The sequence below is a fragment of the Etheostoma spectabile genome, chromosome 5 (assembly GCF_008692095.1).
Source record: "Etheostoma spectabile isolate EspeVRDwgs_2016 chromosome 5, UIUC_Espe_1.0, whole genome shotgun sequence".
NCBI lineage: Eukaryota > Metazoa > Chordata > Actinopteri > Perciformes > Percidae > Etheostoma > Etheostoma spectabile.
The window spans coordinates 27,092,948-27,108,955 of record NC_045737.1 but is presented as its reverse complement, the minus strand read 5'-3'; the positions used below and the strand labels follow the sequence as shown (position 1 = coordinate 27,108,955).

Here is a 16,008-nt window from a genome sequence, read left to right as displayed (position 1 = left end):
ATTTTAACATAAAGGAAATAGTGACAGGCCCTCACTTAACACGCAACAGTTCTTCAATACCTGGAAGTTAAGCTTATGGTGGATTGAGAAATATGAAAAAAAGACTATTGATAGATCATAATCAAAAACCACAGAACCAGAATACAGTGTTCCACTGCTGCTATTTCTATGATACAGTTAGGTGTTAAACATGAGCTGAACCCATGCATGCATACAGGGATTTGTGTGTGGCCAGGACCTCCGAGTAATTTCCATGGAGAGTAAGAGTCCAGGCTTGTTGATGGAGGGCCAGGTCTGTCAGCCTCCAACAGGAAACCACAGCTTTATCCGAGTGACAACGCTGACACTGACACTGAACAGAGCATTCACTGTGACCTATAATACATGTCAGTACACTGTATAATCCATATCACTCTAGCTGTCACTGCCAACTGCACACACACACAGACCAGACAAGCAGTCCACAGTACTGCCAGGGATGCTGGGAAAATCATGGCAACAGACAGAACCATAATCTACAACAAAAGCTCCCTGTAGCGAACAATGTTTGCCCATTAATGCAGCCTTATACTGTATTTAAATATTCACTGGAGGTACAAAACCTACAGGGTTAGCAATGGTATCACCTATACATAATGGTAGTTCAGATAAAAGCAGTAGCAAGTGGATATTATTTAACACATACTGTTCAGACAGCTGTTTGCATGTGACTTTAACAGTCTGGCAAACCTATTGTACATTAAACAGCTAACAGAACAGTTTGCTCTCAGGAAAAACTGTGTTCTTAGAACTAGAGTGTTTGAAACTTGTCGTTCTCTCACCTTCCCTTCATTGTTTCTTTCCCTCTTCTTTTCAACCTGTTTCGAACACATAAGATGTGTTTTGCTGTAAACCAGAAAGCTTTAGCATTTTACTTTATGTGAGCTCATAGTGCTGCTTTAACAGTAAACTGCTGTATTTAGGCAAATGTGTCATGATTACCCCAACCCATGCCCTAGATTTGTCAATGGGAAAATCCCAGTATAACATCCATGTGGGATGTTCCAACCAACCATCTTTTTTAGGATTGTTGGCATTGGGCATTGATGATCAATCAAAACTTTCTATGGAATATATAAGAATATAACCTCTCTGGGAGGAACAGGAGCACAACGTGATGTGACTGGATGAGAGTTACCAACTCGATAGAATTGCGCTCAACTCCGCAAAAACTGTCTGCTCTGGAGCCGTGTCATACAGTTTCTCTCCTAGTCAGACTGAGTTGTTCAGACTGCGAGAGGCAGTAGGTGGATGTGGGGATATTCAAGCAAAGTCTGATCCAGTTGATTGATGGGTCACTTATAATCAATGTTAATATTTGCATGTATAAGTATGAGTTAAAAGTTATGGTAGCACTTTATTTTAAGGGGTGTGCATAAGACTGACATGACAAAAAAAACTCTGTAAATCATCTTGGTACTGTATTCACTGCTAAAATGGTCTTATAACTTTTATGACATCTTAATGAAACGTCCAAATGGATCCACTCTACTTGAGTTCAAGGGAAATATTTATGACACCGTTATAAAAGCATTTGATGGTTAAATCAAACTTTATGACAAGTCCAAATTATTTCACTTAATTTGAGGTCAAGGAAAAATATTCATGACACAATTATAATGGTCCCATGACAACCAATGTAAAAACCAACCACTTTTGACACTTTAAGTTTGATAATTAGGCCTGCTATGACATATGTAAGACAGGTTATGTTGTCTAGGATAATGTCAAGTTGTCATAACACAGACATTGTTGTCTTGGTTCATGTCAAGTTGTCCAAAAAACAAAAACATCTCAAACAATGCTAACTTTGCATTAAAAGTGTCATAATTTACTCAATGACACTTAATGACAAGAATCATGAAAACATTTTTAAATGCTTCACGTCAGTGTCATGTCAGTCTTTTGCTCTTCCCTTCAAATAAAGTACCCAATTGTGTTAAACCATGAGATAAATTATTACTGATTTAATAATTTCTATAAACGTAACATACAATGTTAGTTGATTCATAAACTGTAAGATTCTTGTTGCATTATTAGCCTTTTATATTTATGCCATTTAATGAGAGTTTCTAATGAGAGACAGAAGCAACAATAATGTTGGTTCTGAGGTGTGTCAGGGCAAGATGACAGACATGAATGATCTAAAGTGCTTCAGTATTTAGTGCCTTTACCCAGACATGTTGCTATGTTCCATATTTACAATAGAAGTACTGTTCTTTGTTGCAATCCAAATCTCCTAGCTGCAGCAAATGTAATTTGCTGCAGCTAGTGTGTGTCTAGATTTCTAGGCTATAAACCTCCTGCTCCACCTTAAAAAAAAAACATTTGGCATCGTGCTAGGCTGTCATAGGACCAAGTAAAGTTATGTTGATATTATGTTTTATTAATTAACAAGATTAAAATTCTCCTGTCTTCATTTCCAGTTTTACAATCATTTCATATTTGACTACTATATATGTCTCTCTCTATCTCTCTCTCTCTCACACACTCTCACACACACACACACACACACACACTCACACACACACACACACACACACACACACACACACACACACACACACACACATACACACCCTTCTGACTCACAGTACTCAGTAGAAAACAGAGAACAATGGAAACATCTGCACCCTATTCATATTTTAGAGTTCAAAATTTAACACCACACTTAAGTACAGTATGTAATGTACCCAAATCTGTTGCTGCAGACTCGCCTGAACGAAACAACCCTCCCTGCTAGCTGGGACCTGCAGCATAGTAACCCAGAGAGACAGAGTGAAAAAAAGGAAAGCGAGAAAGAGAGAAGCAAATAACAAATACATTCTAACAAAGTGCAGAGGGAATTTTTAACTGACTGTATCCATGGCAATAAAAGCCAAGATTCAAAGAAAACAAGCTAATTGAGCCCCAGGTTATTATTGTCAAATTTATCTAAGTGGGTTTTCTCATGAGTTTTGTTTCCAAGTCATCGCAAGGTCAAGGAGGAGTTTAGCTGAGAGTCAGGATTCTTTAAGGCTGCGGCATTGGTTAATTTTCTGATTAACATGGACAGAATTAGACCTTGCCCTGCCTTGCCTTGGTGGCATAGGTAACATCAGCAACTATCCTATGACCTCCTACTATTTACATTCAATTTCTCTTAAAAAACAACTAGCCCTCTAAGTCTCCTGAGATAATGTTAACTCAGTCACAAATTGTTTTAGATTACAAAAGAATCAAAACGAGAGAGTGACCTTAAAACAGGTAGCCTATGAGTTTTCATGAATGCACTATGTAATGCCATATTTTTGACTGTGCATTAGCATTGGTGGGAAAAGTATTCATATTCTATACTCAGTTAAATTAATGAAAAATCCATTAAAATTACCAGCCCTACGCTCACAACTTTTCCTCAGTAAAAAAGAGACTCTGAATTCTGAATGAGCATTGACAGACTCATCACGTCATCGACTCTTAATAGATTAATCAACATTACATTGCCACTCAAATGTAATTTAATTTAGACACAGAATCAACGTATGGAGCCTGTGATAAAAGTAATTTGGTGCTTGTTATCCTTGAAACATGAGACATTTGTGAGTTCTCCACAGACACAAACTATGGTATCAGTTGGTATAAATATGATTTTTTCTATACAGTCTCACTTCTTGGACTGCTGTTTTTTGTCAGGCAGGGTGAAATATTTGTGAAGATTAATACAAACTATAAAACAAAATGGTTTGAGTAAGAATTTTTCAGGACTAGCCCAGATGATTTCCCAGACAGAGGCATGATGCAGACTGCTGTGTTGTTTTACAACCTTTCCATGATGTTTACGTTATTCTTTGCCAGCATATGAAGCCAGTTATTAAGAAAAAAAAACTTTTGTTCTTGAATAATGCACATGATAGGAAAGATGAATAAAGTCGATTACATGGCCATCATAGTGTAAAAAACGTCACGTCTCCTGGCAGTTAGAATGAATAGAAGACAGGATAGCACAGTTACGCATCATCACTAAAGTCTTTGCAAATGAAATCCATATGCTTGGCTATGATGTCCATGTTGCAGATACAGTATGTTCTCTTTTAGTCTGAACCAGCTATAACTAATAAATCTAAGTCTGAACTGCTGTGTAAAGGAAACATAAACTTAGATTATTTTTTAACAGTTTGGTCTTGATCTAAAATAAATTATTTCTGTTCCTTTTTTTTAATTAATTACAGAGAAGTGAGTTAGTACTGACAGTAGTCACCATAAGTTGATTGCATTGTTGTGACACAGGTCAGGCCTTTAATGTGTGTGTGTGTGTGTGTGTGTGTGTGTGTGTGTGTGTGTGTGTGTGTGTGTGTGTGTGTGTGTGTGTGAGTGTATGTGTGTGTGTTTGCTAAGGTTAGGGTTCCCAATTTTCCCACAATCAACAAAAGGAGAGACGATTTTCTTCACTCCACGCCATATTGACAATGTAATCATTTCTCTACAATTTTGAAATCCCCCATGAATATGCACGCAGCCCCAATGGTGTTCTTTCACACACACAATCTTGGACACAGTCTCACAGAGGGGTTAGGTCCTTTCAGACAGTGGCTCTCAAAATCCCAGACTCGACATTTACTGTTTAAAAAAAAAAAAGAGACAAAAAACAACAAACATTCCACAGATGTTTCTGCAGTTGACTGGGTGATGCCTTTATATGGAAACTAGTAAACCTAGATTGGGTCAATTGACCCTCGCCTAGTAAGATTGAAATGCTAAATAAACACAGGTTGAGAGGCACAGATGGTGAGAAGTTGCAGCTAACATGGTGATGGTTGAAGTTGAATAATAAAAACAGAGGTTCTCGTTTCTCTATTCCCTCTACGTCCTGTCTCTCCAATCACCCCTAGAGAATGTGATGTGACTACAAGTTGCTCCACAAACAATAGAGCTTTCAAGCCCAAACTTAGCTGTCTCCCCCTGGTAGCGACATGGCAGATAGACCAATCGCATAACTAAACGCAATAGAACAGGAAGTGGACTGAGGACAGGAAACTCAAAACAATACAAAGTAAACTGCTCTGAGTAAATATAGAGTTTGTGAACACAAAGTCTAGAGACCAGAGATAAAAAACTGAAGAGGAAGAACTATAGCAGGGCTTTTTGCGAAAACAAAGTGCCAGGTAATTTTCATGTACTGGACTACGTCGGCCCCTCCTCAATGCTAAAGATGTCACCTGAACTATATCATCTTTAAGTTTAATGGGAAACAAATAAAATAGATAAACTAATGAATGAAGTGCACAAAAGTTTGTGATTTGTGATTAAACACATTGTGATCTACTGCACCTTGAAAAAGCTTTTAATGGCTGGAATGTGGCTGGCACATTCTGTCCTTCGGAAGTCATCCACATTTTGGCCGACCTGTGGACAAACACAGGATGTAGACACTTACATTCATATCATGCCTCTCGGAGAGGACTTAAAAAGAGGAGGAAGAGAGGCTGAGGAACAATAGGATTCACATTGGTGTAGTACAATCTGTGTTTCACCATTTGGAGGGGTGACTCAGTGAAAACATAAAATCTCAAATAATAATTATGAACTACAATTTATCATTATATAACTATGCAGCATTATTTTTGCATATTCATAAACCTAATGTAATAAAAATGCATATATTATGTTAAGATTTTTGACTGGCTGCAGATGTAACACCACTCCACCATGACTACAGAATGGCAACATTGTAAACATTCTCCTAGCATCTGTTTCTTGGACTGATTCATGGCCAGATTTCAACCAATCAGAGGCAGGGGCAACCTGCCTGTTTATAACAGTGGTCCACAAATGTCTGACAAATATCACATATGCCCTGTGATTCATAAGGTTTTCTAATAGAATGAGGTCCGTGCTACATGCTCACAGCATTTTCCAACAGGTCAAATGCCACAAAAGCCTGTGTCAAAACAGGGCCATAGAATGTGAAAAAGTCAAACTCAGATTACAGATTAATCAGTGCATAGATGTGTCCGCATTTGACCACTTAAGATGTTCTAAATGAATGTAAGTCTGTGTGTGTGACTGCTATTTTCATATGTAAGTGCAAAGCTTAGGTGTGTTTCTGTAATTTTTGCTGGTGGGTTTGTTTCTCTAGAATGATAGGCTTGTGCTTACATGAGCTAAGCCCTATGAGCCTGTCTGCCACTCACCCAGCTGATCATTGCAATCCGGGGACCTCCTGTCTCCACACTTCCCACTTTGCACAGTCCATATTGTGGCTTGGAGATGTGAAACTTCCCTGCCAGCTCTGCAACACCACCCGCTGTTAGAAAGGAGTGAGAGATAAGGAGATGTTGGGGCAACAAGGGAAAAGGAGACTGATGTAGAGATCAACAACAGAAATGTTACATTTTCTCTCAATAGCAAATTGTAAGAATGTTAGAATACTCTCTAAATGCCAGAGGACATGTGACTTCTTTTTAGGCAAAAGTGAAAAAAGTTGACAAGTTGCCTAGTTTGTAGGGCTTAAACATTCAAATGTTGCATTTCTAGCAAACATACCACATATGAAAGTCCTTCTTACCTCCTGAGTCAGCCAGTTTGAGCTTGTTGGTGACTCCATCATATGCAAATATTGCCCTGTGGACATACAGACAAACACAAAGGTCAGCTTCTGAGAAATGTGGGTGACATAAACATGACAGATGCAATTGTAATGATGAGTGTAAACAAAACACAGGTTTAATTTTCTGAACTAACAAATACTTGTTTGATTTCTGCATGCCCAAGAGTAAAGGTTTATCCAAAACTTTCATATCCAATTATGAGCGAGTGGAAAGCTGGGTTCAGTCTCTCATTGGGCACTGGGGACACACAGAGGCACGCACACATGCAAAGCCAGATGTTTTACTGCCCATACTTGTCTAAACCATAACAAGCTTTCCTGCAGTGCAAAGCTTCTCTACAATGCACCACGAAAAATGAATGATCTTCAGCTGTTATACATGCACTTGTGTCACAGCCTTTACTCCCAGAGGACTTTACAGTACATGCGTGAAACAGGAAGGCACTCAGCAAAGCGTTATGTGAAATAAATAGTCAGTGTTGTTCACAGCTACGGGGCTTTTGACATTTTGCAGGTGAAAACCTGTCCTACCGCGCCCTTCAGTCAGTTTATACTGCAGGTCACTGTGGCAACTCAACAACTCATGGTGTGTTCTCATGAGACCAGCAACATACAAATCCACAGCTGAACAAACTAAGTGCAGAGTGATTGTTTTTGAAATGTTAGCTTTGTTGCAGAATCTCCAAAATAGAAATGTGTGACTTCCGAGTCAACTAAAGAAAAACAAACCAAAAGAGACACTGGATTCTTACTTTAGTAGGATTTAGAGTATTGCTACGCATCCTCCCGGCTGTTATCTCTCCCAGTAGTTCAGAGTCCAAAATGATACCCATGTGCTATTTGACATGACATGCTTCTAACATAATCCTGATTCTTGTGTATTTGACGCACAACTGGGGGTTAATGTGTGTGAGTGTAAGTGACTTTAGGAGGTGGCCTGCAGAGAGATGAATTGTCAAAACTTTATTGTATGTATGTGTTTGTGCCTCTGACTGTGTGTCTGTGTAAATGTCTCTCTGTAGGACTCCCGGGGATGTGTCAATAACATCTGGAGCTGAGTTGGAAGAGTGTAAGGCCATGAGGAGCTATTACAATGGGCCAAAGGTAAATGGTCTGTGTTTGCAGATGTGTGTCGGGAGGAGGGAGTGAGTTAGAGACACAGAGACAGTGAGAGAGAAAAAGACAGTATTAGTTCAGCGTAACGTTTTGGCATACTATACAAAGTCCACAGTAAAAACCGCAGCAGTTTGGCATGAAGACTAACAACAAGCCAGCTAACTCAGTTAGCATCTCTGTCACTCTGCTATTTTTTCCTGATACAACAAGTCTTTGTCTTTCCAAAGACCAAAGAGTGACAAAAGTCAATCGGTGTGTGTGTGAGTGTGCTGAGGACACAATACCCATAGTGTGCACCCTTTATTGAGCAAGCTGCATGCTGGCCCTGCATGCATGAGAAGGCAGGCCTTAACTGTTCTCTCATTGTGTTGATGTGTTGATAATGCTGACAGGTGTTTACTGTACTGTATATATCATGGCATCAAGCCAAACAAAGTATTTTTCAATAACATTGTGTCAGAATATATAGAAATGAAAACATTCACCAGAGCTCTCCAGCATTACGTGAGCATTATATGTGTCACCCAGATAATTCACATACATATCTTTAGGGACAGTCTAGCAACGATGACTATACAAACAACACACTCCACTCTCTCATTAACAGCAACATTCAGAGCTGAGACACCAAACCACATTTACTGATGCATGGTCCTCAACACATTCCTAAAGGTCACCATTCACAAGCAGTCAAGTTCACAGGTCACTGTGCCTCTGAAGGAGTCGTAATTGCATAGGCAGATTCTCTGCCCACAGGGAGGAGGCTTGCACATGAGGATACACGGTGGGCTGTGGAAGACTCTTTGTTCTGCCAGAGCTTTCACTTAGATGGAGTTGGCAAAATCCTATTTTCAGACATTTTTCTCCTTAAGACTATACTTAATCTCTGTCTATGATACTAACAAGGGATTTACAATCAACCAAAGTAAGAAATGATCAAAATCTCTGAAATCTGTTTAAATAGGGTGATCCCTCTAAAGTAATAAACATTATTATGCCTTGAGGAAGAACACATATCTCTAAAATGCATTGGCACAATAAAGTTTATTGAGGGGATCAAGTTACCATCCTGAACCTTTTTCTCCTTTTCTTGAAAGTCTCAGTTTAAGGACTGTTCTCCCCATTGAATGGTTTTATTAAAAGAGTATCTGCCTGGCTGAAATTGAAATGAAACCCGCTTACATGGCTGAGTTACTCCATGTTGCTGACATGAAATGAGTGGATTATCTTTGACGAGAAGGCCTGCAATTTTAATTCAGTTCAAGATATTACATGTTTTTACATGTTTACTTTAACAGAGGATAATGTCAAACGCTGTGGTAAACCACTGATGGATAATCTGGATATGCCAACAGTGTGGTGCTATGACTCCAGGGGGACAGTTCTCCCTCTATGCCCACTACGCAGATGGTTAAGGTTCAGTTTCGCATTACAAGCTGCTGATGTGGCTAACACAGTTTTATGGACACTCTTCTGGAGCTGACCCATGATATGTCACAAATCCGGATGTCCTTTTCTCTCTCTCTTCTTGATCATCGTTGTTACTGTAATGTAATAGCAGCAATATTTGTAGTAGAAAAATATTTCCTAACTAACAGAGCCAATAGACCCCCACTCCTTCACCCATGTACATTTCTGGAGAGCTACACTGACTGATGAGAAAAACAGACTCTCTTATGTCGGTACTTCAGCCCACCTCCAGACTCAGCCAGCTATGACCTCAGCTCTGAGAGAAGGAGGGAGGGACGGATGGTGGAGAAAAAAAAAGAAGAGAAGAGAAGTGAAGAGAAGAGAAGAGAAGAGAAGAGAAATGTAGGGAAAGAGGCCATCATAAAGGGGAGAAGGGCACAAAAAGGGTAGAGGGTGAGGCAACAAAAAGAAAAATACAATGATCGCATAATCTGAAACTTTTCATTAAAGTAATTTACAACGAGGAATGATTGCGCATCATTACCACAGTCAACCACTCAGTGCAGCTATACAACAAATAAACAGCCATTTATCTCAGAGTACACAGGCATCCATACAGTACATAAACACAGACACACACGCGCACGCACACACACACACACAAAATATACTGTAAATCCGAGCCAGTAACAATAGGGATTGTTTGCTTTGGACTACCAGAGGTCTGTTATACCTACCTGTTATCTGCTGTACCATTTCAAGATGAACATAACGCAGCAGATGGTGAGCTGTGCTGCAGAAGGCTTTGTATTCACTTATCCTGGCATTCCGCTACACCAGGCTAAACTATGAACCGTTTCAGTGTGGTAATATGAACACAAATTCACACTACGCTTGTATTGTCATTTCTAAAGAGACTTTCTTCCCTTGCACTATCATTCAATTTTGTTTTGATGTTCTCAGGAATGCATTTCATTCTACTTTGCATTGTAATACAATAAGACGAAGCAAAATGAACCTATTTTGAGCCCCAGAACCAATAACCATTAGTCATATTCCTTATTTACCTCACCATCCCTTCTCTCTCTCTCTCTCTCTCTCTCTCTCTCTCTCTCTCTCTCTCTCTCTCCATATTCTGGTGATATCTCCCCATCATTACTACTTTACTATTTACTACTTTTCATCATTATTCTGACCCCCGTCTCACACAACATATTTCTTTCCTTCCTACTTTAATTCCTGTAGCACAACATACCTCTTTCAGAAACCCAAGCTATATCTCATCCTCATATTTTTCTCCCTCTACTCCACAATCCCTCCCTCTGTTTCTCTCTGACAGGAAGATCTTGTGGGCTTGTGGGTCATTTATTCCATCTTTGCCAGCGGGGGAGAAATATGAGAGATTTGTGCTTATGCATGCTGTTGCGATATCATAAACTGCACATGAAGAGAAAGATATGAGAAAATGGATGAGAGGCTGGGAGCTCCTGACAGGATTCACTGCCCAGATTATGCTCTCCCTCAAATCATTCTTTCGTTCCTTTTTCCTCTGCTCTTCCACAAAATTGCACACACATCCCCAGCGGTCCCACCAACTCTCATGTAAGGCATTTGTCAAGACCTGTGATTTTAACAATGCAGTCTTTTGAACGCTTATTTCATGCTCTAACTTCTTTCAGATTTGTATTTTCATCTACTTTTTCTACAAGCTACCTTCTGTTCAGTTCATTTTACATCATATGTTTTTTCTTTCCCCTCCCCCATCAGCCCCCCAACTTCTTACTATTTTCTCAAAGCTGACCTGGGCTCCAAGTGCTATTTTTAGTCTCTCTGTCTACCTCTCTGTCTGTGCTGGAGCGGGGAACTCAGAGACGTCCCCACAGCGCACAGCTCTCATTTCCTCTCACCAAACATGGGCAAAAAAAGTCCAGCCAGACTCGACTGCTGAAAAAGTCATTCACCCCCTTCCCCCCCCCTCCCCAATACAGCATGTTACTCATATAGTGTCCACACAGCGACCTGAGTGGTGTGCAAATTCCTCCTTCCCTCTGGACTGCAGAGACATGGGGAGGTTATGGGTAGAGTTTGAAAAATGTGAATAAGAGAGAAGAAGTGATGGAATGAGAGAGTGATGGAACATCAAAGCCAAAGAACTGGAGATAAAGGAAAAAGAAAGAATGCCACTACATCTCGCTGGCTTGTACAGAGTGGTACGGTGTGCTCTAAGGTGATACAAATTGTAATGTGGTGGAAGATTTTGCCAGGGAGCATACACAGTTTAAATAGAGAAAAGTTTCATGAGGTTTTATATTGTTCTGGTTAGGAAACCCCTACACAAAGTAAAAAGACTGTCCATCATCATATCCCACAATAAAGTAATTAAAACTGCTGTGACACAATCAGTATTTTTTCTCTTTAGCCCCTCATTAAGTGATGAAACGTGGATGTCAAAATAATGTAGGCGGCTGCTGAGGGATGGTGTTTATATGAACACCTCTCTGTGCTTATAAAATACCCCATTCAGAGAACAGAGTGCCAGAAAAACAGAGACAGGGTTAGGAGGGAGCAAAGGAGAGAAGAGATGTGACCATTAAGAGGAAAGTTGAGAGAAAAGCACACAGAAAGGGATAGTCCTGGCCCTTACACTCATGGTTTACTGCAGAGGGTTCAGTCAGGTGCCCTGCAGAGAGTGGGCTGCAACCACTGTAATCCCTACAGTCCAAGCAATGGGGTCTCTTAATACCAGCTGCTGAGTGGGAGGGGTTGAAACCGAAAAACTTAAAATGATATTAGTAAAGTAATATAACTTACCACTGATAAAATGCATATTGCTCGACACCTGCTCGAGCTGCTGCCCCTTAACCCTATAAGCAGATGAAGATGGATGGATGGTTGGATGGATGGATGATGTAATATCCCTTTGCTGTCATTTCAACTGAAGACAATACGTAACATGCCCCTCCCTCTCCCACTGAGATGGGATTTAAGTAATGTCTTATGAGAAGGGGAGTGTACAACAAAATCCCTATTTGTGCAAGAAATAATGATATTTTCATTATAAAACATATACTATCAGTAGGGATCAACCAATATGGATTTTTATGGATACCGATTTTCTTTTCCCATCGACCTTAGCTGATGACCAACACAGGCTGTTGATTTTCTTGAGGCAATATTTGGAGCCGATAATGCTCTTGCTCCCTGAATTTACATCATAAATTGTAAACCCTGCCACACTGGATTTGTTTTCGGAATCTGCTCTGCCATTTCTTTAAAAACAATAAACAAAAACACAGCTCAGTGTCACTTTTGCAATCATCTTACTAGGGCTGCACGATTATGGCCAAAATGATAATCATGATTATTTTGATCAAAATTGTGATCACGATTATTATCACGATTATTTGTTGATTTTAACCAAACATTATTTATTGTCACATAGGCTATTTATAACCGCTTTCACATCCATATTATGCTACATTCCTCTTATGTCGAAGTTGTGTTGTATAGACATGTATGTTGTATAGACATACAGGTGCAACACATGTAAATGAAAATTAGCTATCTGAAATAAATAGCATAGGATATTTTTTTTAAATGTATCTCTGAGAAAGCTCCTTCACTTGTTTTCAATAATAACTGATTAAAAAGAGCTAGGGAGAGAGAGGGAGTGCTACTCACAGAGAGACGGTTGACTCATTATGAATGGTCGAAAGGCGGGTCAGTGCAGTTGCACACGTTGTGTGTATGAAATGTCTGTATTGTCACTGCGCTGCATTTTTCTGAACGACGATATTCTGGCCAAACACAGGCACGGCTTTACAGAAGAAATGGGTAATGTAACACCATATCAATATAAACAACATTGCAGCGGATGCGAGGACATTAGGTGCACCGGTGCGTCCTAGAGGAAAAATAGTCCTCGCTCCCTAGAGCTTGTGAGCTAACAGACACTAACTAGCACTGGCTCTGTTGTTGTCTGAAAAACAACACAGATGGGACAAAATGTTGCGTTTACTGGTAAACTGGTAAACCTTGAGACCAACGTATAACCGACTGTTGTGGAATTTTTCTCCCATTACTAAGCGGTGAAGGAACCAACTCTGACTGGCACATGATCAGACAGTGGTTTACGGAGCGGTAGATTAGCCTTGCAAAAAACCCGGAGCGTTCAATGGAATGACGCATTTAAAAAAAAATCGTTCGATCACCCATGTTTGATCGTGGGAAGTCAAAATCGTGATCGTGATTAAAATTTGATTAATTGTGCAGCCCTACATTAAAAATACATATCACCCAAATTATGTGTGCAATGTGCATCATGTGGATGGGTGCACTGCATATGGTTAACTGTGCAAGGGTAAAAGGCTTCATCAACATCTACAACACAGTCTTGATGATGCATTGCTTGCTGACATATTATAAGACAGATATAATCAAGTCATCACAAAATGACCTTTGTCAACACATTTAAATATTTTAAGTAAAAAATAAACCTGAAAAGTAGCCGTTGAAATAAAGTGTTTGATTTGTAATTTAGGACTGCCATGGTCCTAGAAGTGGAGGGGCAGTGCATGGTCTGCACATGAACTGCAGCGTCTCCAGCAACACAGAGCTGCCTGTGGACGCAGTGTAAATAATGCCGGGAAAAACATAACAACAGCATATCAGCCGATGCCGATACATATATAACAGCAAATATCGGCCCAATATATTGGCCAGCCAATAAAATCGGTCTATAACTATCTATCAGTCTCCAGTCTGTGTCTTGTCTGCTCCATATGTATTATTGTGTCAGAAGTAAAGCTGGCTTAGGGAAAGGCTTTATGTAAACCTCTGGCAGAAGCTCTACATTTAGGTAATGATGTGATGGTAGTGCCTAGCACAGAAAACTTGATCCACAACGCTTCACCAACACACAAAAAAAGATCTTCAACTTGTGTTTATTGTAATCCAAACACCTGCAAACTTACTATAATGGCAACAAACAGAAACCTTGTTGAAAAGCTTCACCTCATGCTCTGACAATTTGGATCAACACAAAAACACTTTTAAAGCGCTGACACACCAACCCGATTATCGGCCGTTGGACAGTCTGGTGAGGTCAGTGACTCAAGTCTGTTTAGTGTGTTCCGTGCCATCGTCAGGAGGAGGAGCCATCAGCCTTTTTTGACATGTTGAATTGGAAGGCAGGCTGTAGGACTCAATGACCAATCTGATTGGGGGAGTGCTAACCCGGAATTGACGCATGGGATGAGCGAGACAAACGCCTCTGGAAATCTGACAAAAATCTTTTAAACTAACCTGTTTTCATTTTTTAAGTGACAATACAGATTAGCGCCTCCTGCTGTTATGGAGACGTATTACAACTAGACTACGCTTCGGTGTGTTCCGATGCATGTTTTTGACCAACTTTTTTTCTGTGTCTTTTCTGCCGTCGGGTCGGCCGTCGGATTTGTGTGTCAGAGCCTTTAGGACCAGGGTACTGCTTAAAGCTCTAACATAACAGTATTACTCATACAATTCTGTAATGCCGCCAAAGCTTAAATATTTTACTTTTCTAAAAAGTCTAATTGTATTTATGAAAATCTACCTATCAAGACACCACCAGTCCCTCCAGAGCAAACAAAAAAACACTGCTTGCTTTGCATTTTTCAAATACTTTTGAAAACTGAGACAGTTGGAAAACAGGATGTTTAAACATGCTGGGTTAGAAATGTGACCTGTTAGTCTAAAGTCTCAACTGTGTTTTGTATTCTTAGGTATTGTGTCCTTTCTCAACTTGTTTTGGCCATTCATGCAAACATTAATAAAAAGAAAACTAAAATTATCCGTTTCTACATGCATGTATTGAGCAGGACAACTTCAAGTAACATGTACTTTGTCTCAATGAAAATATGTATTTGCTTTTTTATTTTGCATTGATGGAGTGATGCTCATACTTAAGATAAATCATGTTTAACTCCCCTTTTAAAGAGAGCTTTGCAAGTAAATTTGTAAAGTATCAGTTGGCTGCCTATTTGACCCATAACAGTACTTGCTCAGATCCACCCACTGTGTAACACTGACTGATCTGTATAGTATTTGACTGGGTGGAGGACACAGCAGACTCCCCTGGAGACTATTACAGACCACTGAAGGTATTTGGCCTGGAGGGAGCGGTAAATAGTGGCAGAAATGACAGAGGCGATGGAGAAGAAAATTATAAGAAAGAGCAGAAAGTGTGTCTAAATTAAATGTAAGAATACTTAGGTAAAGAAAGTAAAACAACAGAGTTCTTACAATATGAGTGAGTGGGGAGTGTGGTAGTGAGTGGCCGAGGGAGAGACTAGATGGAATGTTGACAGGAGGAGGGGAGGGAGGAAAATGTCTGTTCTCAGCAAAACACAGGAGCCAGAGAAGTTTAGAATATGACAAACTAAACAAATAAGTAATTAAATCAGTGCCAAGGACCAGCGAGAGAAAACAGCCCTCTCTGTGCTCAGGCAGATGCGGGGGAAGAACAAAGAGTGAAAGAGAGATAATAAAATGATGCTGCTGTGTGTCAGTTCAAAATGTCCCACAACAACAAACTTACAACAAATACTGACAAAACACTTCGCTTACAGGTGCAGTGGGGGTATGACACAGCTGAACAGGAGTGAACACTGGGCTGTGATGAACTGTGCGTGTAGTGTTGGGACTGCATGGACAACAGTTGGTCTTGTGTTACAGCCATGAGTTAATCCACAGATAACACTAGCCTGTCATTGTGTAAACAGAGCTGCACATGTACTAATTACTTTGCTATGACATTTCTCTCTGTGTAATATAATCTGAACCGTATGCAAGGCAAGTGTTGCGGCATGACATGTACT

At 39.9% G+C, this 16,008-nt stretch overlaps 1 protein-coding gene and 1 long non-coding RNA gene across 6 annotated transcripts in view; both read right to left on the bottom strand.

Annotated features, from left to right (window-relative positions):
* The window catches only part of si:dkey-40c11.2 (drebrin-like protein A), a 42,990-nt gene that overhangs the window by 16,857 nt on the left and 10,125 nt on the right, over window positions 1-16,008 (bottom strand). For all 5 annotated transcript variants that reach the window (XM_032516499.1, XM_032516500.1, XM_032516498.1 and 2 more), the window contains exons 2-4: window positions 6,584-6,639; window positions 6,210-6,322; window positions 5,347-5,421 (exon numbers count right to left, since the gene is read on the bottom strand). In XM_032516499.1, the coding sequence (XP_032372390.1) occupies window positions 5,347-5,421; window positions 6,210-6,322; window positions 6,584-6,639 (244 nt within the window). The remainder of the gene's footprint in view (window positions 1-5,346; window positions 5,422-6,209; window positions 6,323-6,583; window positions 6,640-16,008) is intronic.
* Window positions 1,592-4,312, bottom strand: LOC116689846 (uncharacterized). The gene is made up of 2 exons (XR_004332114.1): window positions 2,340-4,312; window positions 1,592-2,275 (listed from the first exon to the last, which is right to left on the bottom strand). It is a non-coding gene; the product is annotated as an uncharacterized LOC116689846 (long non-coding RNA).